Below are 23,649 nucleotides of genomic sequence, written 5' to 3'. Positions count from 1 at the left end.
TCGGGAGCCCGTTTCTGGCCTCCAGAGGGCCTTCGGAGCCTGGGGAGGCCGTTTTCACCCTCCCGGAGGCTCAAAAAAAGCCTACGGAGCCCGGGGAGGGCTGCCATGGTGCAGGAGGCCGACTAGGCCACGCCACCCTAGCCACGCCCACCCAGCAACCAGGCAGAGAATCCCTTGCTAAAATTTTTGAAACCCACCTCTGCCCAGGTGAGGTCTGAGAAACGTTCCTGAAAAGTGTGGTGGGGTAGGCTAAGGACTTCCTTACCTGCTGGTGTTTTCTTCATTGTCCGAGTCCACAAAGCTGCTGGATTCAAGTTCGCTGCTCATCACAGTAGAGGAGCTATCGTAACCGGGCGGCGGCTCCCAGAGTCGGTCAAGTTTCGGGTGTCCATTGATGCGAGAGACTGCAGAAATCAAAACAGGGTGAATGGAGGCAAAGAGTCGTCGGGCTGGGCTGGACTGACACCAAGTGGGCAACAGGTGCAGCTGTTGGGATGCAAACAGCAGCATGGGATAGTGGTTAGGGGCTGGGATTCCCGTATCCTTCCCCTGCCACACAAACCAAGCAACACCACGCCCACCAAGCCACGCCCACAGAACCGGTAGTAAAAAAAAATTTGGATTTCACCACTGGGCAAAACTCATTTAATCTCTGCCTTGCTTAGCAATAGAAATCTTGAACTCGGTTGTGGTTATAAGTAGAGGAATATCTGCGCTGAGAAAAGGAAGCTACATTGTGGATCCCCAGGGAGGAAATCAAATTACTTGCTCACTGTGTTAAAAAAAAAAAGGCCCACCACACTTATACAAAAAATCGACTTAATCCCCAACTCTAGTGAAAATCAAAGGGTTTGGATTTAAGCACATATCATCCCCATAAGCTGCCGCCCGATTAGGCAGAGCTAGAGCCAAATGTTTTTGTTTTTGAGGATTTTGCTGGTGCAGAGAACAAAAGGACGAGCTGCACTCCTAATTCACTTGTAAACCCTCTGCAACGGGCTCTGCGTCTCATCGCTTCTCGGTTGCAAATTCAAAAGCCGTCACCTGCAGACTGCAAGGGCCTAGGTGCAAAGCATGAAAAAAACCTTAAAACTCCTTGTTATGTCTACTCGGCCAAGACCTACCTGCTTTCCCAGAGGATGATCCTCTTGGATTCCTTAATAAGGAATCCATGAACTAGCCTCCAGTCCAACTTCCATCCTCTGGTGGCATTTAGAGGATGTCCCATTTGCCATGCCCCACTCTGGAGTTGAGGCAATGAGAAAGAAGATTCCCATTTTTGGGGCGGGGGGGGGGCTTCTAAAAATCAACCATTCTTTTCCAGCCAGAAAGAAAGAGAGAGAGAGAAAGAAAAAAAAAGAAAAAAGAAAGAGGAAGAAAAAGGAAGGAAGGAAGGAAGGAAGGAAGGAAGGAAGGAAGGAAGGAAGGAAGGAAGGAAGAGGGAGGGAGGGAGGAAGAGAAAGAAAAAGAAAGAAAGAAAGAAAGAAAGAAAGAAAGAAAGAAAGAAAGAGAAAGGAAGGAAGAGGAAGGAAGGAAGGAAGAAAGGGGGAGGAAGAGAAAGAAACAAAGAGAGAGAAAGAAAGAAAGAAAGAGAAAAGGAGAGAGGGAGAGAGGGAGAAAGAAAGAAAGAAAAGACGTAGGCAACTGGAGACCTTTTTAAAGACAGAATAACCTAGCAGGACTCGTCCGTCCAAACTTTGTTGATCCCCAACTCTTAACATCCCTTGCTAGTCACCAGCTAGCCTTGAAATGCCCCCTTCAGCTACATCTGGAGCCTGACGACATGAATGACACAAATGCACACTATCTGAGCCACGTGTTACTGCCTGGATTTGTGTCCCCCGTGGCAGTTCCAGAAGTAGGACGGAGGGAGGCTAGTGATAAGAGACTGGTACTTGTCCTCCTCCTGGCCTTCAGTGTTTATTAAGCTGCTTAGAAAGACGTCAAGGAAACCCGAGTTTTTTTAAAAGGAAGGCTCAAGGAAACCCTCTGGAGCCCGGGGAGGGCAAAAATGTCCACTGTCCGCCCCCCCCCACTATGGTGCAGGAGGCCAACTAAGCCACACCCACACAACAACCGGGCAGAGCCCCCCCTTGCTAAAATTTTTGAAGCCCACCCCTGCACTTCATTGATAAATAAGGGCAAGACTGCCCGAGAAAACGTAATTAAAAGACGTCTTGCATCTTTAGGAAAAAGGAATCCGGAAAGCAATTTCCTTTCCCATCCGTCGGGAGAGATGCCAGGGGAGGGTTTGAATACAACACAAATGAAATGGACAAACACACACACACACACACACACACAGAAAGACCAAAACCGGTCACGCCTCATTATTTGTTGCGGACACGTCAAGCAGCCGTCTGCCGATTCCCCTCCGCCCAACATGGATTTTGCCAGCCTCGGTTAGTCAAATCCACCACCTTGCCCTCCGTGGAAAAATGGGAGTAGGGCGAGGACAAGCGGTGAAACGATGAGGGTGTCATTTGACCCCCCCCATCTGTGTCCCGAGTCTGAACAAAACTCAGATTCTTAATTATTTCTCTAATTGGAGAGCTTTTTCCCTTTCGTGCTTCTGTTTAGGAGACAGAAGAGGCGGGCTTGGGCTCTACAAAGCACCCTCGGTTCCTAATGAGAACTCCAAAACAGACCTCCTAAACTTCCAATTAAGTATTCTGCTTTCCCCTTTTTAATCGGAATTGGTCAATTGTCTCAACCTTGCATGGCATTTATTGTTTTAAACCAGGGTGAGGGACTCGTCCCCTCGCTCCTGCTGTGACAGCAGGCGTATTGCTTCCCATTAAAAATAAAATAAAACCACCAAACTCTGCAGACAGAAGCTCCCGTAATGAGACCCCAAACAGGGATAAAAGCAGATTTTGGCACATAAGGAAAATGCAGCCCATCGCTGGCTTGTTTCCATACCCCCCACTCCCCGTCAGTGCAATTATTCCTCAGCGGAGAAGGACGAGTCCCCTCCTGCAGGCTTGTGTTAAGATCTGTGTGCCCGAGAGCAAGGCTGGCATTACAGAAAGAAAGTGGTTGCCTGCTGCTTCACAGATGGCACGGATCCCCTCCAAAGAAGAAAAAGGGTGAAGAAGAGGACATGAAGGCAAACTGGTTCTTGACCTGGCCCGCATTCTCACAAAAGGCAAGCAAAGAGTGACACACTCTCAGTAATACAGGCAAACCAGCAATGATGAACTAGAAGCAGTGGTGAAATGTAAAATTTGTTACTACCGGCTCTGTGGGCGTGGCTTGGTGGAGGGGGGGGGGTAATGTGACTGGATCGGCGTGCCCAACTTTTTTTTTTGTTTTACTTTTGAAAGCATTTTTTCTACAACCTTAAGAGATTGCAGGGAAAAAAAATGCTTTTAAAAGCCTCTGACGATCAGGCAACTCAGCTGGGATCTCCAGAGGCTTTTAAAGGCATGTTTTTTTTCCTGCAACCTTTTCGGCCGAAGAGGTTGTAGAAAAAATGCTTTTAAAAGCCTTTTTTTCTTCCGCCAAAAAAATGCTTTTAAAAGTAAAAAAAAAAAAAAAAAGCCTCTGATGATCGCGTGGCTCAGGTGGGCATGGGGGAGTGGGCAGGGATTTTTGCTACCGGTTCTCCGAACCACCCGCCGTCATCACTACTGGGATGGGATAAAAGAAGCAGCAAGCTACTTCCACCTTCTTGCCAAGAAAACAACATCAAACTGTCCATGAAGTCACCAGGAGTGAAAACTCAAAAGGAGATTCTGCATTTTTAAAAACAATTCAGACTGAACCTCTTTCTATATGAACTTGCATGCTTATTCAGCACATACGGGAAATGTTTGCCTCTAGTCATTACATGCCTGTGGGTATTGTGGCACTGAGTGTGTGCCGATGCTGCCCCAGACCTTTGCAATGGGCACCTTAAAAACTGATTTTTTTTCCCTGTGTTCTGACCTAAGCTTCCCAAGAGCACGAAGCAGACTCCTTGTCCCGACAAAAATCCCCCTTTTTATTAAGTGACTGTGAATTCCTCTCATTCACATCCAGCAAAGTCTTTCAAGGGAGAACTGACAGTCACAGACCTTATCTGGCTTGGAGAGCTGCCAGGCCGATAGCTTCAAAACTTGGCAAGGAGTCAGGAACCAATTAAGCTATCTAATTGTCTCCTGCAAACTCCACTCCCCTTTCATTCCTCTTTTATTCCCTCTGGGAGGGGCCACTCATCGGCCACCTGTGGCTTTACTCCTGAGTCGACCCTTGTTCTTTAGTTGTTCCCTTCTCCTGGCAGCTCACACTGGGAACAGGCTCCAGCTGTTCTTCTGCCCCACTGATGTCCGACTCCGAAGGCAGCTGATACCTATCATAACGGCCCTGGCCCCCTCTCTGCCTCCGACGCAGAGCCCTCATCAGAGCCTTCCCCAGACTCCAGGATTGGCCCATGTTCCTCCCCAACCTCCTCATTGTCTTGAGTCTCCCACCAGCTCTGCTGGCCGCTGGAGGGCCACAACACTCTGTAAATCCTCCTAACAATGGGTTTTAGGCTCCTGGTTAACCTCAGAAATGCAGGCCAAGCCGAGGCATCCGAGGCGAAGGAAAAGAGCTAACTTACCATCTTCGTGGCCTTCTCGGTTCCTCCGCCGGTGACGATCCCGCCGGTGGCTGACAACGGACTCCGTTCCTGTTTCGTTGTCCAGCCCATCTCGGCTGCTTGAGGCATTTGGGCTGGGGAAAAGGAAGAAGAGATGGCATCAAACGCGGTGCACACTCGAAGGCAGGCTCTATCACCGTGATGGCGAATCTTTGGCACACGTGCCCGAAGTGGCACACGGAACCATGTCGCCTGGCATGTGAGGCATTGCCCGTTCCTCTTCCAGGGGAAGGTTCCTGCAAAATCCCCATTTCCTCCCGATCAGCTGGGACTTGGGAGGCAGAGAAAAGATGGGGGGGGCAGTCAGAATTTTTACTATCGGTTCTCCGAACTACTCAAAATTTCCGCTACTGGTTCTCCAGAACTGGTCAGAACCTGCTGAAACCCACCTCTGACGCACTCCCTTTTCGGCACTCAGTGCTGAAAAGGTTCGCCATCATTGCCCTATCATTTATATGGAACCCGTTAATAAATCATTATTATAACCTCACCAAAGTCTTATGACTTTTAATAAAACGTGTTCATTTGAAAAGACGCTACGGATTCCTTCCAATTAATAAATCTTCCACTATTAAACCCATTATAAATTGTGGACATGCTTCAAGGCCGGGCATATATCAAGAAGACTATATGAAGAAGACAAATACTCAAAGAAAAGAAACAATGACATAAAACAGAAAAGTATTTATTTTAAGAAAAGTTAGTCCCTGGCTTAATTGGAAGTGAATACACTGTCGCAGCTTTATGGGATATATCAGCTGCTTTGATTCTTTTTGCTTTTAGAATATGTTATATCTTTTTTTTTTCTTTTAAAGCAGCTTCATAGTTTGTTTCTATTTTGTTAGCATACGAGGCTCAAAGAACTGCAAAAAAAAAAAAAAAATGCTTTAAATTCCCTTTAGCTACAAGGTGGCATCTCTTGTTATTTTTCACCTGCTCATTTAATCCCAAACTCTATGAGGCCTGATAAACGGGAGTGGAAGCTGTTAATTCGCTGGATTAAGTTTGGAGAGCGGGGTGGACAGGCTCAAAAAAACAACTCTTCAAATTGTTCATGTATGTGTTAAAAGTAAAGGTAAAGGTTCCCCTCGCACATGTGTGCTAGTCGTTCCCGACTCTAGGGGGTGTTGCTCATCTCTGTTTCAAAGCCGAAGAGCCAGCGCTGTCCGAAGACGTCTCCGTGGTCATGAGGCCGGCATGACTCAATGCCAAAGGCGCATGGAACGCTGTTCCCTTCCCACCAAAGACGGTCCCTATTTTTCTACTTGCATTTTTTACGTGCTTTCGAACTGCTAGGTTGGCAGAAGCCGGGACAAGTCACGGGAGCTCACCCCCGTTACGCGGCGCTAGGGATTCGAACCGCCGAACTGCCGACCTTTCGATCGACAAGCTCAACGTCTTAAGTCACTGTGTGTTAGGGAAATTAAAAAACTATTTTCTCAGATCATGCAAGGGAACAGCCAGGAGAGGGCAGAAACATCACTGCAAAAGAAGGAAGCAGGCTGGCTGAAGCAATCAATCTCCCTCTCGCTAACTGTTCTAGGCGGGAATGCTACACACAGGGTGTGACCCATTCCCAGGACAGGGTGGGGGGGGGAGTAATGAGATTGTCCTGGACGCAGCATTCCTGATTTTATCAGCTTTAAGTGTCGTACTCTTTGTTTTATTATTATCTTATCGCCATTATTTTTAACTTTCTGATTCACCCTTGGTTAGGATATCCCACGAAGTAAACAGGGCCAAATTCTTGTCTTCTTAGAAACTGTTTTATAAGAAGGTTTGAAATAGAAACAAGAAACCGGTGACCCCCTCCAGATGCTGGCCTGCTACAATACAGCCATTCGTTTAGTGACATCCGAAGTACAATGGCACTGGAAAAATGTCCCCTGAGATGGATTTTTCACACTTATGACCGCTGCAACATCCCCGTGTTCGTGTGATCAAAAGTCAGACACTGGGCAACTGGCATGTACTTATGACGGTTTTAGTGTCTCGAGAGCGTGTGATCAAGATTTGTAAACTTCCCAGCTGGCTTCTGACAAACGAAGTCAATGGGGGGGGGGAGTCAGATTCGTTTCATGACCGCATGATTCACTTAACAACTGCAGGGATTCGGTTAACAACTATGGCAAAAAAAAAAAAGGTCATAAAACGGAGTAAAGCTCCCCTAACAACTGCTTTGCTTAGCAGCAGAAAGTTTGGGCTCAATTGTGATCCTAAGTCGAGGACTATCTATATCTGCAGGGACACAAGTCCACATCCACTGACTTTTTGAAAAAGATGTTAGTTACAGACATGTTTCTGAAATGCAGGTAGTCCTCGACTTACAACAGTTCATTTAGTTACAACGGCACTGGAAAAAGTGACCTATTAACCGTTTTTCACACTTACAACCAGTGGTGGGTTTCAAATTTTTTTACTACCGGTTCTGTGGACGTGGCTTGGTGGGCGTGGTGTTGCTTGATGGGCGTGGCAGGGGAAGGTTACTGCAAAATCCCCATTCCCTCCCCACTCCAGGGGAAGGTTACTGCAAAATCCCCATTCCCTCCCCAATCCAGGGGAAGGTTACTGCAAAATCCCCATTTCCTCCTGATCAGCTGAGACTTGGGAAGCAACTTTTTGCGACCTTCTGACAACTGAAGTCAATGTGGGGGGGGGGGAAGCCGGATTCACAGCCGTGTGACTTACTTTATCAACTGCAGTGATTCACTTAAGAATGGTGGCAAAGAAGGTTGTAAAATGGGGCAAATCTCGCTTAAGAACTGTCTCGCTTAACAACAGAAATTTTGGGCTTAATTGTGGTCGTAAGGCGAGGATTACCTGTACCCCATTAATGCATTATTTCTTAAACCCTGTTTTCCATGAGCCCTGTTTTTTCACTAGTTTAGCATGACAATTATCACGAATAATCTGAATCGAGGGAAAATACTTTCTCTGTGTAGAGAGTCGCTCAGTCAAAGTTGCCAGCGTTTTTTCACAACAGGGACACCCAAAACTTGCACAAGAGTGGATATTAAAATCTAAACCCGCGTCGGATCATTATGCGACGCCTGTCATTAAGGGTAATTAATCCCTGCTCGCTTCTCGCTATCTGATGACATGCGACGCCCTTCTTCTCCTCTCACCAAGGCAGTCAAACTAGCACCTGAGTAGGAAACATTCTTCTTGGCGGAAAAAAATAACTCTATGCATAGAGCTATCCTAGCATCCTATTTACTAGGACTGTATTACAGGGGTGAAATCCAGCAGGTTCTGACAGGTTCTGAAGAACCGGTAGCGGAAATTTTGAGTAGTTTGGAAAACCAGCAAATACCACCTCTGTCTGGTCCCAGAAAGGGGAGGGAATGGGGAGGGAATGGAGATTTTGCAGTATTCTTCCCCAGGAGTGGGGAGGGAATGGGGATTTTGCAGTATCCTTCCCCACCAAGCCATGCTCACCAAGCCCACCAAGCCACGCCCACAGAACCAGTAGTAAAAAAACCTGAATTTCACCACTCGTGTATTACTATTATTCTTCTCATCCTTCCTATTACCTATCTCCTTCTACTTATGACTATAACCTTGTTGCTAGTTTCTTTATGATTTATATTGTTTTATTGAGTTTCCTAGTATGATTTGATAGTTTATTAGTAACCTGTGACTATCAGTAAGTGTTGTATCTTTTCATTCTCAATGAATGTATTTATGGACACTGAGAGCATATGCACCGAAGACAAATTCCTTGTGTGTCCAATCACACTTGGCCAATAAAGAATCCTATCCTATCCTATCCTATCCAGTGGTGAGTTTCAAATTTTTTTACTACCGATTCTGTGGGTGTGGCTTGGTGGGCATGGCAAGGCTTGGTGGGCATAGCTTGGTGGGCGTGGCAGGGGAAGGATATTGTAAAATCCCCATTCCCTTCCCACTCCAGGGGAAGGTTACTGCAAAATCCCCATTTCCTCCCAATCAGCTGGGATTTGGGAGGCGGAGAATAGATGGGGGCGGGTCCAGTCAGAATTTTTATTACCGGTTCTCCAAACTATTCAAAATTTCCACTACCGGTTCTCCAGAACTGGTCAGAACCTGCTGAAACCCAACTCTGATCCTATCCTATCTCAGGGAGAAGAGGAAAGAGTGGACAATTTGAGGCTTTCCAGTTTTTGCTGGATTACAGTTCCCATCATCCCTGACCAGCAGCCATTCCAGCTGCTGGAAGTGGAGAGATCAGCCCTTTCGCAGATTCCCCCCATTCTTCCAATTTTTTAAAAAAAAATTCTGGAAAACACGCCCACGTTAAAATCACATGCAGCAGAATGAGCATTGAGTGTTGAAATGTTTAAATCGAGCCATACTGAAAGGAAGGGGGGCGAGAGTCTCCGATGCCTCCGGTTCGCTCAAGGGGAGGAGGAAGATCGGTGTGGCTTTCGGCGCACTGCGATCCGCCATCCGAATGGGAGCTCTCGGCCAGGACCAACTGCAAGACAAGGTGGTGAATTAAAATGAGGATGTCGGGGTGAAGATAACGCAACCTTCCGTCCGTAATATTGTGGAGAAAAGAGTGCCTTGTTAACCATCATCCTGACTTCTGAAAACAATCACCTTGAGTGCCTTTGCTAGACCAAAAAAGGAGTATTGCCCATCTGACCCTAAACTGATACTAAACGATTATACTTGGGGAAATCCAAACTTTTTTAAAACTGTAAACAGAAGCCAACAGAATCCCTCTTTGAGGAAGATGGGCGGTTCAGAATTGTGAAATACAAACACACAAAACAAGCAAAGAACAAGTTGGCTATTTTATCCCTCTAGGCCAGGGGTGTCAAACTCAAGGGTCGTGGGCCGGATCCAGCCCGCGATATGGTCAGATCAGGCCCGCGCGGCCATCCTGGAAACAGTAAGGGCCCGGCCCTCCCCATCCCAGCGTGCATGTGTGCGCCTAGGAGGTGGCGTTCGCACGCACGGACAGGCTTGACCTACCCTCCAAGGGATCTTGGAGTCCTAGTGGACAACCATTTAAATAGGAGCCATCCGTGTGCAGCAGCTGCCAAAAAAGCCAACACAGTTCTAGGCTGCATCAACGGAGGGATAGAATCAAGATCACGTGAAGTGTTGATACCACTTTATAAGGCCTTGGTAAGGCCACACTTGAAATACGGCATCCAGTTTTGGTCACCACGATGTAAAAAAGATGTGGAGACTCTAGAAACAGTGCAGAGAAAAGCAACAAAGATGATTAGGGGACTGGAGGCGAATATGAAGAACGGTTGCAGGAATTGGATATGTCTGGTTTAATGAAAAAAGGGACTAGGGGAGACATGATGGCAGTGATCCAATATCTCAGGGGTTGCCCCAAAGAAGAGGGAGTCAAGCTATTCTCCAAAGCACCTGAGGGCAGGACAAGAAGCAATGGGTGGAAACCAATCAAGGAGAGAAGCTACTTAGAACTAAGGAAAAATTTCCTGACATTTAGAACAATTCATCAGTGGAACAACTTGCCACCAGAAGTTGTAAATGCTCCAACACTAGAAGTTTTTAAGAAGAGGTTGGATAACCATTTGTCTGAAGTGGTGTAGGGTTTCCTGCCTAGGCAAGGGGTTGGACTAGAAGACCTCCAAGGTCCCTTCCCACTCTGTTATTCTGTTCTGTTCTGTTCTGTTCTGTTCTGTTCTGTTCTACTCTACTCTACTCTACTCTACTCTACTCTACTCTACTCTACTCTACTCTACCCTACCCTACCCCAACCCGGCGTGGATCGCACACACCAGTGTCTCTGGCCTTTCTCTTGTGTGTGTGATGGCCAATCAGCCATAACCACTCTAGTGACATCCCTCCCCTCCTGACCCTTTAAGGACAACCACAATGCTGATCTGACCCTCGATGAAACTGAGTTTGACACCCCTGCTCTAGGCACAAGAATCAGGATTGTATTCAAAGCTATTCTGGGTCTGACTCGTGTCATTTATTTATCTTCCAACCCGAGAGAGGTCTCACACTAACAGAGTCACTCGGTGGCTCAGTGGCTAAGACACGGAGCTTGTCGATCAGAAAAGTCGGCAGTTCAGCGGTTCGAATCCCTAGTAGAGGTCTCCTGCGTGAGCAGGGGGTTGGACTAGATGACCTCCAAAGTCCCTTCCAACTCTGTTACTGTTACTTCCCCAAGCAAGCCTTTTTTTCCCCATGCTCGTACTATACTGAGGTTCAGCACAAAATAGCTGCGTGTTTCTCATCTCAGCGAAGCCCGCCTCTCTCCAATTTCGAAAGAATAATCCCTGGGGAAATGCTAAAAAGAATACTAAAGGCAAAAACCAGCCAGTGACAGAAGGCACAAAATTGCTATTCCCCGAGCTGATCTGCAGGGGAAAATGTTCACCGGGAAGAAAATGTCAGAGAGGTGGACTAAGACAGAATGGCGGGGGAAAATACCAGGGGACCATCAACCCCTCTGGCATAATTTTTGCTGATGAAAAGGTTTGCATGAATTAAAAGGAGGCGGGAGGGGGGGGGAAATCAAAGAAAAATGCAAATGTTACATGTGTTGTTTTTTTCCCCTTCCCTGTTAAGGGTACTAACAGGAAAATGCTTCCCCGAGAGGGAGTGAAAATTCAGCGTAGGTGGTTTTTTTTGAGGCGGGGGTGAATGACGTCTTCATTAAAAGACTAACACGACAAGGGAGCGCAGAGAAAAAAAAATTTTTTTCTAGGACTGGAGGGAAAAATACATAGATCGGAGCAGTTCACGTTAGCGAGCCAAGTTCTACACACACACCCTTGAAAAAAATCTAGTTTTTGTTGTTCTAAAAATAGGCTGTAATGTGGGTAGATAATGTCTTTTAAAAGATCGGAAGACCTGCCAATTCTAATTTCTAAAGGGACCAAAAAAAAACCCAAGGGGTAATACTTTACTGGACAAATTGAGAATTTAAAGCTAAGGCAGAGGTGGGCAACTGTGGCCCTTTTGCAACCTGTGGACTTCAACTCCCAGAATTCCTGAGACTGCCAAGCTGGCTCAGGAATTCTGGGAGTTGAAGTCCACAGGTCATAAAGGGGCCATATTTGCCCACCTCTGAGCTAAGGCAATAGGAAACTTTGCCCACTGCAGCAGTGTTAAAAAGGGCAAAGCCCAGGGGTGAAATGCTGCCGGTTCGCAGCGGTTTGGGCGTCGGCGGGTGGTTTGGAGAACCGGTAGCGGCGGCAGCGTGAGGCTCCGCCCAGCCACCTGGAGGCCGTTATTTCCTGGTTTTAACTAGGAAGTAACCTATTTTTTATCCTCTGCCAAGCGTGCATGTGACACACGCGCAGGGTGCGTGCACTTCCAAACTGGTAGGGAAGGTAAGTAGATTTCACCCCTGGCAAAGCCTATGAAACACAGCATGAGAGCTTGTATGGATTTTAATTATATAAAGAACACTGGATGCTTTTATTTTTATAACAAGTAACCATCTAGGCCTGTGATGGCAAATCTATGGCCCACCATAAATTGGGAAACGGGCCATTTCCGGCCTCCGAAGGGCCTCCAGAGGAGTGGGGAAGGCCGTTTTCACCCTCCCCAGGCTCCAAGGAAGACTCTGAAGCCTGGGGAGGCCGCAAAATGGGCCTTCTGAGCCCACCAGAAGTTGGGAAAAAGACTGTTTCTGGCCTCCGAGGGGATGGGGAAGGCTGTTTTCGCCCTCCCCAGGCTCCAAGGAAGTCTCTGGAGCCTGGGAAGGGTGAAAAACAGGCCTACCGGTAACCTTTTTGCCGTCACGTGTCAAAAGTGAGAGGAGCAAGGGGGAGTTACACGTGCATGCGTGTGGGGGGTGCAGGGGGCATTGAATTATGGCTGTGGCCACGCATGTGAGTGACCCGCCCGCGTTCCCCCCGCTTTTGGCACGCAACGGCAAAAAGATTAGCCATCACTGATCTAGGCTAAATCTCGATTTAGAGTTAGACTTAAAAGATCGGAAATCTAGGTTTGAAGCTGACCAGGAAGGCTGGAGAAGACATGATCAGTTCTAAAGGACAATTCTCTATAGAGCAGGCCACCATGCTAAAAAGTCTATGTTTCCTTCTATACAGAGAAAGCCATTGTTACTCCATGATGGATTGCTTGCCAACCGTTTTTTTCCATCTATCTCTCTGTGCCTGGCTGTTTTTCAGAACAATCTAAGGCTGAACAGATTTTATCCGTTGGTCTGAATTCGTAGCAGACGTGGGAAAGAACAACGCACAAGAAAAAAGGGGAATCATACCACCTTGAGTCTTGCGGGGGGCGGGAGTACCACCCTGCATGGCGGGATGCGATTGTCGGGAGAGGGGGGGAGGGAAAAAAGCATGACATCGTCTTCGGCCAATCAGGAACTGGTGCCAAAGCGGCAAATCAGGTGGGGTTTTCCCAAGGGGGGGGGTGGAGGAAAAAAAATGACATCCCGTTATTGCAGCCGATGAAACAGAAAATTGCCTACAATGGCCAACCCACTGTGCGCAACCTGTGTCAGCCGCCACGCCGCCCCGAGACAGACAAGGGGCGTTTTGGCAAACAAAGTCAACCTCAGCAGGGCATCTGAGCATGGTTTTTCAGCCGAAAAATGGAGGCGGCTTTCAAAAGAAGGGATCAAAATCGCAAACCATTTGAAGGCGATTAGCGATGAATTCGCAGAACGGGCTGCGGACAGACTGTGCAATGAGGCTAAGAACAGGAATGGAAGAATTCATAATCAAACCAAAAGGAACTCAGAAACCCATGAGATGCTTGAACCTCAGAGCTGTGGCTCTGGGAACAGCTAATTCTTGCAACCTCTCGTGTGCACCCACAGATTTTTTCTTCCTTCTTCCAGATATATATATATATGATGCACGCAAGACCTGGCAAGTGACGAGTCCCATTTTGCAAAGACACCCCTCCCCAACCGTGTCTTTTCCCCGCGTCAATGATCTGGCAGAAGTGACTTTACGTACCCAGGACACGACACGTCCGTTGAAACATGGGAGTTTTGCGTTGTCATCTGAGATCTCTTCCTTTACCACCCTGCGAGAAAAGAAAGGGGGGAAAAAAGGAAACGTCAAATCTTTCCATTGGATGATAAACCTGAAAAAACCTAGGTGTAAAAGGTGACACGGGAGCCCACAAAGGAACAGCTGGCATCTGAATATCGGCATCGTTCGATTGCAAAGTCCTCAAAACGAGCACGTACACCAAGGTCAAGCAAGTGAGCCAAGGGTCAGATTCCAAAAATGGGAGGGGCAAAAATGTTAGAAGGAAGATCCGGATGGGTGGGTGGGTGGGGAGAAATAATCAAGAAATAAACCACATGCTTTGAGAAAAGTGAAGCATCAATTTGTCACTGCTAGGAAATGTCCTGTTCTTAATGATGCACTGGGAGTGCACCAGCTCAGTGGGAAGCATAGATCAACAGGAGCATGCCCGAATTGTGCATCTGACACCACAGCACAATTCCTCTATATGGGCAACGGAGTCTTGGGATAAGGAGAAGGAAGGACTCCCTGGAGAAGAGAGCCAAATGCTGGGGAACGATGGAGGGCAAAAGAAGAAGGGGACGGCAGAGAAGGAGGTGGCTGGATGGAGTCACTGAAGCAGTCGGCGTGAGCTTCAATGGACTCCGGAGGATGGTAGAGGACAGGAAGGCCTACTGCAGGGGTCTGCAACCTTAAACACTCAAAGAGCCATTTGGACCCGTTTCACACAGAAAAGAAAACACCGGGAGCCACAAAACCTGGGTGGGCGTGGCCAACTCGACATCACTCACTTCCACCAGTCACATGACACCCTCCTAACCACGCCTACCCAGCCAGTCATTAAGGCCGAGAACTGGTTGTTAAAATTGGGGAGCCATTTTAGATTTAATTCTGTTTTAAACGTATTTTAATTGTTTATATTGTATGTTTTTTAATTTTGGCTGTTCACCGCCCCGAGTCCTTCGGGAGAGGGGGCGGTATAAAAATCTAATAAATAAATAAATAAATAAATAAAACCCTTTTGACATCTCTCTCTCTCCCTCCCTCCCTCCCTCACCTCTCTCTCTGTATCTCTCTGTCTCTCTCTCTCTTTCCCCCTCTCTGTATCTCTCCGTCTCTGCCCCACCGCTTCTCCATCACCCGCCGTTGCCCTTACTTTCTCGGGCCAGGCGAGGAATGACTGGGAGGGGAGGGCAAGGGTCGGGCCAGCCAGTGGTGAGATCACCCCATAGGGAGCCACAGCAGAGGGCCCAAAGAGCCACATGCAGCTCCGGAGCCGCAGGTTGATGACACCTGACCTGGAGGAATGTTGTCCATGGGGTCGCGATGGATCGGACACGACTTCGCGACTAACAACAACAACTACTAAGCACCCGTGGAAAGGAAAGGAAACATTTTTTTAGCTCAAAGACAGTGTGGGAAAGAAGCCGGCAGAGGAGAGCGTGGCATCTAGGACTCTTTCCACTTTATTCCCCTGTCTGAGGCAAGTGGCAAATCTGTACAGGCCTGTACAGAAAACGCCGCTCGCCCTCGGGCAAGAAGGCATTCCTGCCAAGCAGCCAGGCAGAACGAAGCTGGCATTTTAGTGATAAGAAGGCTGAACTTGATCAAGCAGGCCACATTTTTCACAATTTCAGGCATGGCACTCGTGTCTGGGCATCATCCAGGGAGGTTCGGCCTCCACATGGTGAAATCAGAAGTGTCAGACTTCCTATATACTAAAGGGACCATAGGCAACGTCTATCTGGTTAACACAAAACTTTGGCTTCTGACTCAGCCTCTCTTCCCAACACAAAGACAGCTAAGGTCAAGTCAAGCACAAAGGAGAGGAAAAGGTTCCTCCAGATCAAGCTTTCAGGCTGGCTAGCCTATGGTCCGGGATTTCCTGGTGGTCTTCCATCCCCCAAGGACAAGGAATAAAAAGAACAAAGAGGAAGATTAAGGGGGAAAAACAGCCCCACTTCTTTTTCTAATTAACACAGATACAAGACAAGAAACAATGGATGGAAACTAACCATGGAGAGAAGCAACCTGGAATTAAGGAGAAACTTCCTAACAGTGAGGACAATTAACCAGTGGAACGGCCTGCCACTAGAAATTGTGGATCCTCCAACACTGGAGGCTTTTAAGAAGAGACTGGGCAGCCATCTGTCTGAAATGGCATAGGGTTTCCTGCTTGAGAGGCCAGGAGGCTGGACTAGAAGACCTCCAGGGTCCCTTCCAGCTCTATTCTGATCGATTGATACATTGCAACTCTTGAGAAAACCAGCATGAATGACCAAAACAAGCGACATATATATATATATATATGTAAGTTTTCACGGGTATATAGGTGTGTACAGTTAGTATTTCGGGTTTCTTCCCGTGTAATTGTGAACATATCCCTAAATTTTTAATAAAATTTAAATATCCTTTTAGGGATATGTTCACAATTACACGGGAATAAACCCGAAATATTAACTGTACACACACACACACACAAACACACACATATATATATATACATACATACATACATACATACATACATACATACATACATACATACACAAACACTGTTTTACTATACTGGAGTATACTGGAGGCCCAGGAGCATAACAAAGTTTAATTTGTGTGTATTGTTTAATGGACTGCTAAATTGGCCACGCCTACCCAGTCACATGACCACCTCGCCACGCCCGCCCACCCGGTCCGGCCATGACCACCCACTCGGTCCGGCCCCCCAACAGTCTGAGAGACTGTGAATTGGTCCCCTGTTTAAAAAGTTTGAGGGCCCCTACCAGAGACCACCACTCCTCCCCACCGTTGATGGAGAGGGGAGGATAACACTCAGAGGCTTAAAAACTCCAACCAGCCATCAATTAAATTTCTGCCATTTAACAAGTCAGTGGCTTCGGGCAAACGCCTCCCCTGTGGCTGCCAGCTCCACTTTCGTTTTCTTTTAGTAGCAATTACAGGCAAGCCAAGAGAACATCCAATTCTTAAAATAGCTCCTACTTCTCCTTTTTTTTTTTTTTTTTATCTCCACCCCAAAAAGTGCTGTGAGAGATTCCAGGAACAGGAAAGGATAGGAGTTAGTGAGATAGATAGATAGATAGATAGATAGATAGATAGATAGATAGATAGACAGACAGACAGACAGACAGACAGACAGACAGACAGACAGACAGACAGACAGACGTGTGATTGGACACACAAGGAATTTGTCTTTGGTGCCTATGCTCTCAGTGTACATAAAAAGAGAAGATACATTCATCAAGAATCATAAGGTACAACACTTAATGATAGTCATAAGGTACAAATAAGCAATCACATCATACTAGGAAACAATCAGATAGATAGATAGATAGATAGATAGATAGATAGATAGATAGATAGACAGACAGACAGACAGACAGACAGACAGACAGACAGACAGACAGACAGATGTGATTGGACACACAAGGAATTGGTCTCTGGTGCATCTGCTCTCAGTGTACATAAAAAGACAAGATACATTCGTCAAGAATCATAAGGTACAACACTTAATGATAGTCATAAGGTACAAATAAGCAATGAAATCATACTAGGAAACAATCAATATAAATCATAAGGATACAAGCAACAAGTTACAGTCATACAGTCATAAGTGGGAGGAGACGGGTGAGAGGAGGTTGAAACTGCTGTTTATTTTATTTTTTTATTTGATTTGATTTCTATACCGCCCTACGGTATAGAAGGACTCAGGGCGGTGCACAGCCAAACAATAAAATACATATATACAAAATTTAAAAGTGGAAATTAAAATCAAATTAAATAGTTTTGGCCCAAGCAAATTAAAACCCCAATCAATTTAAAACCAATTTTAAAATTTAAATATATAAAATACTAAAAAATATTAAAAATTTAAAAATCTGTTGAAAGAGAAAAATCCAGAGAGAGAAAGGGTCTTGGTTTGGTGCTGGCTTTCCCACCTTCCGAAGGTTGTAAACTCAGCTTGGTGCCAACTCAGGAAGCTCAAACTGCCCAAGGAGCCGCTGATCCAGTTCTACAGAGGAACTATTGAGTCTGTCATCTGCACCTCCATAACTGTCTGGTTTGGCTCTGCAACCCAACAAGACAGACACGGACTTCAGAGGATCATTAGAACTGCAGAAAAAGCAATGGCTACCAACCTGTCTTCCATGGAGGACCTGTATATTGCACGAGTCAAAAAGAGGGCTGGGAAAATATTTACAGACCCCTCGCATCCTGGACATAAACTGTTTCAACTCCTACCCTCAAAATGACTCTCTAGGGCACTGTACACCAGAACAACTAGACACAGGAACAGTTTTTTCCCGAACGCCCTCTCTCTGCTAAACAACTAATTCCCTCAAACTGTCAAACGAGTTACTAAGTTTGCATTACTATTAATCTTCTCATCGTTCCCACCACCCATCTCCTTCCGCTTATGACTGCATGACTGTAACCTTGTTGCTGGTATCCTTACAATTTATATGGATTGTTTCCTAGTATGATTCGATTGCTTATTTGTTCCCCATGACTATCATTAAGTGTTGTACCTTATGATTCTGGATGAACGTATCTTGTCTTTTTATGTACACTGAGAGCGGATGCACCAAAGACAAATTCCTTGTGTGTCCAATCACACTTGGCCAATTAAAAAAAAATTCTATTCTATTCTAAATAAACAAATGCTTGGCAGTTGGGAAGGACTGCCTTTTTCAAACTCGCTACTAGCCTTAACAATTAGCTTTTTTTTTTCCTCTTCCTCCTCCTCTCTGGAAGAGCTGGGAAAAAGACATTTTGGAACAGGCTGAGCTCTTTTAATGCTGTCCTTCAGGTTTCTTGTTGAGGCAGGTAATGCCATTAACAAGCTCAAAAAAAAAAAAAAAAAAAAACCAACCCTACCAAAGCAATTATTATTATTCAGATCTGTGAGATAAACAGCAGAGAAATTGGTTTTGTGCCCGAGGCCAGGCGATACCTTGAGGATTTTACATTAGCTGAGCCTCAAACCCTTTTCTGGCAATGTGGGAAAGAAAAGACCAGTTTATCAAAGGGCATTTCACACAGCCGAGATGCCACTGAAAACCACTGTGATCCAGTAAGCCAGGATTGGTAGAGTGGTGTAGGAAAATGAAATATTTTTAGGATATATTAAAAGGGCAGAATATTTCCCCAAAAAGGGAGGCAGAAACTAATCCCACCCCCTTTGTCAATGGGCCATTAAGGCCTGGGCCAGTCTATTCTACATAACAAAGATCTTACCTTCTTCAGGCAGAGCCATAGGAGGAATCCCAAAGCCCTTTCATTACATCATCACCTAGCAAGAGTCAACCAAGCCTGGAACACAGACAACCTACAAAGTTACCCCTGCATGACCCCCATGGGAGTCTGACAACCAAGCAGAATACAAGCTCAAATTCAAATCCCAATAGAGGGTATACATCTCTCTCTCTCTCTCTCTCTCTCTTTCCACTCCATGTGCCTTTTTTTGCTCGGGATCTCAAACCATGTGGTCCTGCTGTCCACCATTAAACCATCTTTCCAAGCAGGCACCATGTTTCCAGTGTCTTTTTCCCCACTTGGAACTGAACCTAGAAGGACATTTCTTTCAACAGCGGTAAAGACGGGTTTTGGCATAAAATGGAGTTGTTGGGGCAGGAAAGAGAAAAAAGAGAGAGAGAAAGGGCAGGGGAAAAAAAACAGTCCCTGATCCTCTCAGTGGGACTGTCGTTCTGTTCCTTTCCTGTATCAGCATCTCCAAAAAGTTCATTGGGAGTATTGGAACATAACCCCCAAAAAAAGAGCCAAGTGCCAAACTTTACATCACAGGTTGCCAAAGTCTGGCACAAGAATCTTTTGATTCCCTTAACAAAAGTTACAAAACGCCTGGGGTTGCCGTAATAAGAGGAAGTGATATTTATTAATAAGCAGAATGTCCACATTTGCTAATCCAAGGTCATTTAAATTTGAGGATTTGCTGTGCAGGCATTAGCCCGTTTCTGGCAAGGAGTTATATTATATCCATCAACAAGCAACACTGTTCTTTGAATTCTGAATCAGCTCGTAATTAATAAAAACATTCTTAGCACTTAGCGCCACACACACATATGAAAAGGGGGAAAATCAAAGTTTGTAACTGTTTTACACCTCTCTCTCTCCCCCTCCCTTCCCCTTCTCTCCTTCCTTCCATCCTCCCCATCTCCTTCCTTCCTTCCTCCCTCCTCCTTCTCACCTTCCTTCCTCCCTCCCTCCCTCCCCTCCCTCATCTTCCTTCCTTCCTCCCTCCCTCCCTCCTCCTTCTCTCCTTCCTTCCTCCCTCCCCTCCCCCTTCCTTCCTTCCTTCCTTCCTTCCTTCCTTCCTTCCTTCCTTCCTTCCTTCCAACCTCCCTCCCTCCTTCCATCCCCATATGTAGCTTTTAGGTTTCCCAGGAAGAAAACCAGTGAATATTCAGAGCCTGTATGGTGTTGTAGTTAAGACACCAAGCTACATACTAGGAGACTGTGAGTTCCAGTCCCTTCTTAGGCTCAAAATTCACCAGGTGACTTGGAGCCAGCCCTTCTCTCCCTCTCTCTCACCTCCCTCCCCCCCTTCCTTTTTCCCCATTTGCTCTTTTTCCTATCTTCCATTTGAGCAGCTACTTTTTTCTTTATGTTCATGCAAACCTCTGTATCTTCTTTTCTCTGTGTGCCACCCCCCCAAAGGCAAAATCAAGGCCACTGGGGATCAAGGGGGAACAAGAGAGAAGAAATTAAGAGCAACCACAGGAGCAGATCCTGACATGATCCGTCTTAATGACAATTCCGACTGGAGAGAGAAGAAACTCCACCGGGTCCCCCATCACATCCATCGTATCTGGCAGTGACAAATCTTGGGTCCGTGGTTTGACTGGCTTAGCTAGCTCCCTTTAGACTTGAAGAGTTTGTCTCAGTAGCCACAACCATCCTAAAATAACTCACAAGCTGAAAATCATGGGGAGGAGGGGAAGACAAATGAAGCTGGAAATGAGAAGAGTTTGAAACTAGGGCTTGCCAGTTTTATCTCTGTTAGTGCCAGTGAAATGTTACTTTGGATAATTCAAATACGGTCTGGCCAAGACTAATTTAATAGATAGATAGATAGATAGATAGATAGATAGATAGATAGATAGATAGATATAGATATAGATATAGATATATAGATATAGATATAGATATAGATATAGATATAGATATAGATATAGATATATCCACAATTACACGGGAAGAAACCCGAAATATTAACTATACACACATACATACCCGTGAAAACTTACATAAACAGATATATAGATATAGATATAGATATAGATATATAGATATATATAAGATAATCATCCTAGATTCCGTCTAATGCCGGCAGACCATTTTGTCACTCTGATGCTCGATTGCTTTCAGGAAAGCGTGCTGGCCAAACTTGTTTAAGGAAATGAGGAAGATCCACCACTCTTCCTCATTTTTCCGGACAGGTCAATTTCATCTACTTTTGTTTCCTGCTGGATGAGTGGTTTAAAGTGCTTATTGGATGCTCACCAAAAAAAAAAAAAAAAAGACATTGGACAAGAAGCGCTTACATGACTTAAACAATACAATTATCTTAGCTCGTGTTCCAGGCATCCCCAACTGCAAACACACCATCCGACCGTCTTTTCTGATTAACAGGATGTCGGTCTGGTCTACAAGCTTTCAAATTATTTACCCCTCGGTAAAATGCTGATTGCTAAGAAAATCAAGAGAGGCCGTGGAAAGAAACAATTGAAGGAAACAACAAGCCTGCTTTTTAAATTACGGCGATGTTTCCTCTTGGGCAGGTTTTGGGACCGCAAATCCAATTTGCATCGACTTTCTTAGGAACGATGTCCCCCGGATCTTTGCCTCTTCAATTGTCCTATTCTTGTGGTCTGTGCACATCCTTGGAACTAAAAGTTATTTACCAGAGCGTATTGAGATGGGAGGCCAAACCTTTTCATCTTTCAAATCCAAAAAGCGCCTTCTCTTCGTTCTCTGGCCACGAGGTAACTGCTCCAAATGTGCCCTTTTTCAGTTCCAATTCCCCCGATTCGGGGAGATTTTCCGTAGCCGATAAATGCACTGACATAAGGTGCCTCAAATATGCCCCACAAGTCAGGCACAATATTTTCCCTGGCAAGGGGCTAACAGCCAGGATTCAGGGGTCGAAATATGGGGGGGCTGGCTAATGAAACCTTAGTAAGGGGGCAGATTTTTTTTTCATTGTTGGTCATCCTAAATTCAGTCTCGTCGGACAGAAATCAAACTGCTTCCCTGAAAAGCTGAGGCTTCTTTGAATTTATTCATGTCTCTGTGACTTGCTCTCTCAGCCTCCTTACCACGGCCACAGAACAGTTAGCAAATGTTTCCTAGCTTTTGGGAATGTTGGGAATGGAAGTCGCTCCTTCCGAATTGAAAAATGTTCTCATTTTGTTTACATAGCATGGCTCGTTTTTTTTTATATTTGCCTTTTCTCAACTGTTCCTAAGTTCAGAGGGTGCGAGTGGGCCATTTCTCACCAAAAAGCAGGAAGATTCTCCAGCCCAAAGTTCATTCTTTTTTTTTTTTCTTCCCTTAAACATCATCCGTTCAAAAATGGGTGGAAAGGTCTTCACGAAGATTTCTTTGGATCAGGCCGTTTGGAAGAGAGTTACTCCCTCTTCCAAGCAATATTTAGTTAGTACTTCAGCGCACAACTGGCGAAGAAGCTTTACAGAAAACGTCTGATGGAACCTCCACAGCCAGGGGCACTCCATTTCCAAATGCACAAGCTGGAAACAACCGGGAAGGATTGGCTTTTGCACCAGGCATGACGAGCAGAGGTGGGATTCACTTACCTTCCCTACCAGTTCGCAAATGTGAGAGAGCACCAGGGGTGAAATCCAGCAGGTTCTGGAGAACCGGTAGTGGAAATTTTGAACAGTTCGGAGAACCGGTAGCGGAAATTTTGAGTGGTTCAAAGAACTGGCAAATACCACCTCTGGCTGGCCCCAGAGTAGGGTGGGAATGGAGATTTTGCAATATCCTTCCCCCAGGAATGAGGAGGGAATGGAGATTTTGCAGTATCCTTCCCCTGGAGTGGGGAGGGAATGGAGATTTTGCAATATCCTTCCCCCAGGAATGAGGAGGGAATGGAGATTTTGCAGTATCCTTCCCCTGGAGTGGGGTGGGAATGGAGATTTTGCAGTATCCTTCCCCTGCCACGCCCACCAAACCACACCATGCCCACCAAGCCATGCCCACAGGACCGGTAGTAAAAAAAATTTGGATTTCACCACTGGTGCGTGTCACCATCCATTCATGCTCAGCCTTCCATGCATACTCTTCGCTCTTCCGCACCTCTCTCACGCATGCGCACAGCCTCCAAAATTTGGCTAAATAGGGCGGCATTACATCCGGGTGGGTGAGCAGGACCGACCGCAGTCGGAGATACCAAACCGGACCGAACCAGCTGAATCCCACCACTGATGAAGAGGATGAGGCCCCATATCCCATCAACAAAACAGAGCTGTGAGAGTCGGGCAGAGGATAAGGGCTCAAATTTGAAAGAATCACTCTAGAACCGTGATGGCGAACCTATGGCACGGGTGCCACAGGTGGCACACGGAACCATATCTGTGGGCACGCGAGCTTTGCCGTAGCTCAGCTCCAGCGCACATGCGTGCGCCGTCCAGCTGATTTTTGGGCCTTCCGGTCCCACCGGGAGTTGGGAAATGGGCTGTTTCCAGCCTCCAGAGGGCCTCGGGGGGGGGGGGGAGGCCGTTTTCACCCTCCCCAGGCTCCTAGAAAGCATCTGGAGCCTGGGGAGGGTGAAAAACGGGCCTACCGGGCCCACCATGCCATCACGTGATAAAACCGGGGGGTGAAATTATGGGTGTGGGCACGCACATTGGCAACCTCCCCGTGCTCCCCCCCCTGCTTTTGGCATGCAACGGCAAAAAGGTTAGCCATCACTGCTCTAGAATCTAGATTGCCGAAAAAAATCCCCCCCCCCCACCAATGGGACTTTCATTCACTGCCTGTAAAACTGGGTAAATACTGCAGGCTGTGCTGAGCGGGGTGCCCTCAGGCTGTGCA

General features: G+C 46.3%; 1 protein-coding gene across 4 annotated transcripts in view; it reads right to left on the bottom strand.

The window, feature by feature from the left end:
- DVL1 (dishevelled segment polarity protein 1) overlaps window positions 1-23,649 on the bottom strand; it is a 63,213-nt gene that overhangs the window by 21,608 nt on the left and 17,956 nt on the right. For all 4 annotated transcript variants that reach the window (XM_087879343.1, XM_087879344.1, XM_087879342.1 and 1 more), the window contains exons 2-5: window positions 13,540-13,609; window positions 8,959-9,080; window positions 4,586-4,698; window positions 266-404 (exon numbers count right to left, since the gene is read on the bottom strand). In XM_087879343.1, coding sequence (XP_087735469.1) covers window positions 266-404; window positions 4,586-4,698; window positions 8,959-9,080; window positions 13,540-13,609 — 444 coding nt within the window. The remainder of the gene's footprint in view (window positions 1-265; window positions 405-4,585; window positions 4,699-8,958; window positions 9,081-13,539; window positions 13,610-23,649) is intronic.

The sequence above is a fragment of the Pantherophis guttatus genome, chromosome 15 (genome assembly GCF_059756535.1).
Source record: "Pantherophis guttatus breed Tessera chromosome 15, ASM5975653v1, whole genome shotgun sequence".
Lineage (NCBI taxonomy): Eukaryota > Metazoa > Chordata > Lepidosauria > Squamata > Colubridae > Pantherophis > Pantherophis guttatus.
Note: the sequence above shows the minus strand (reverse complement) of the source record. Positions and strands in the feature narration are given on the sequence as shown.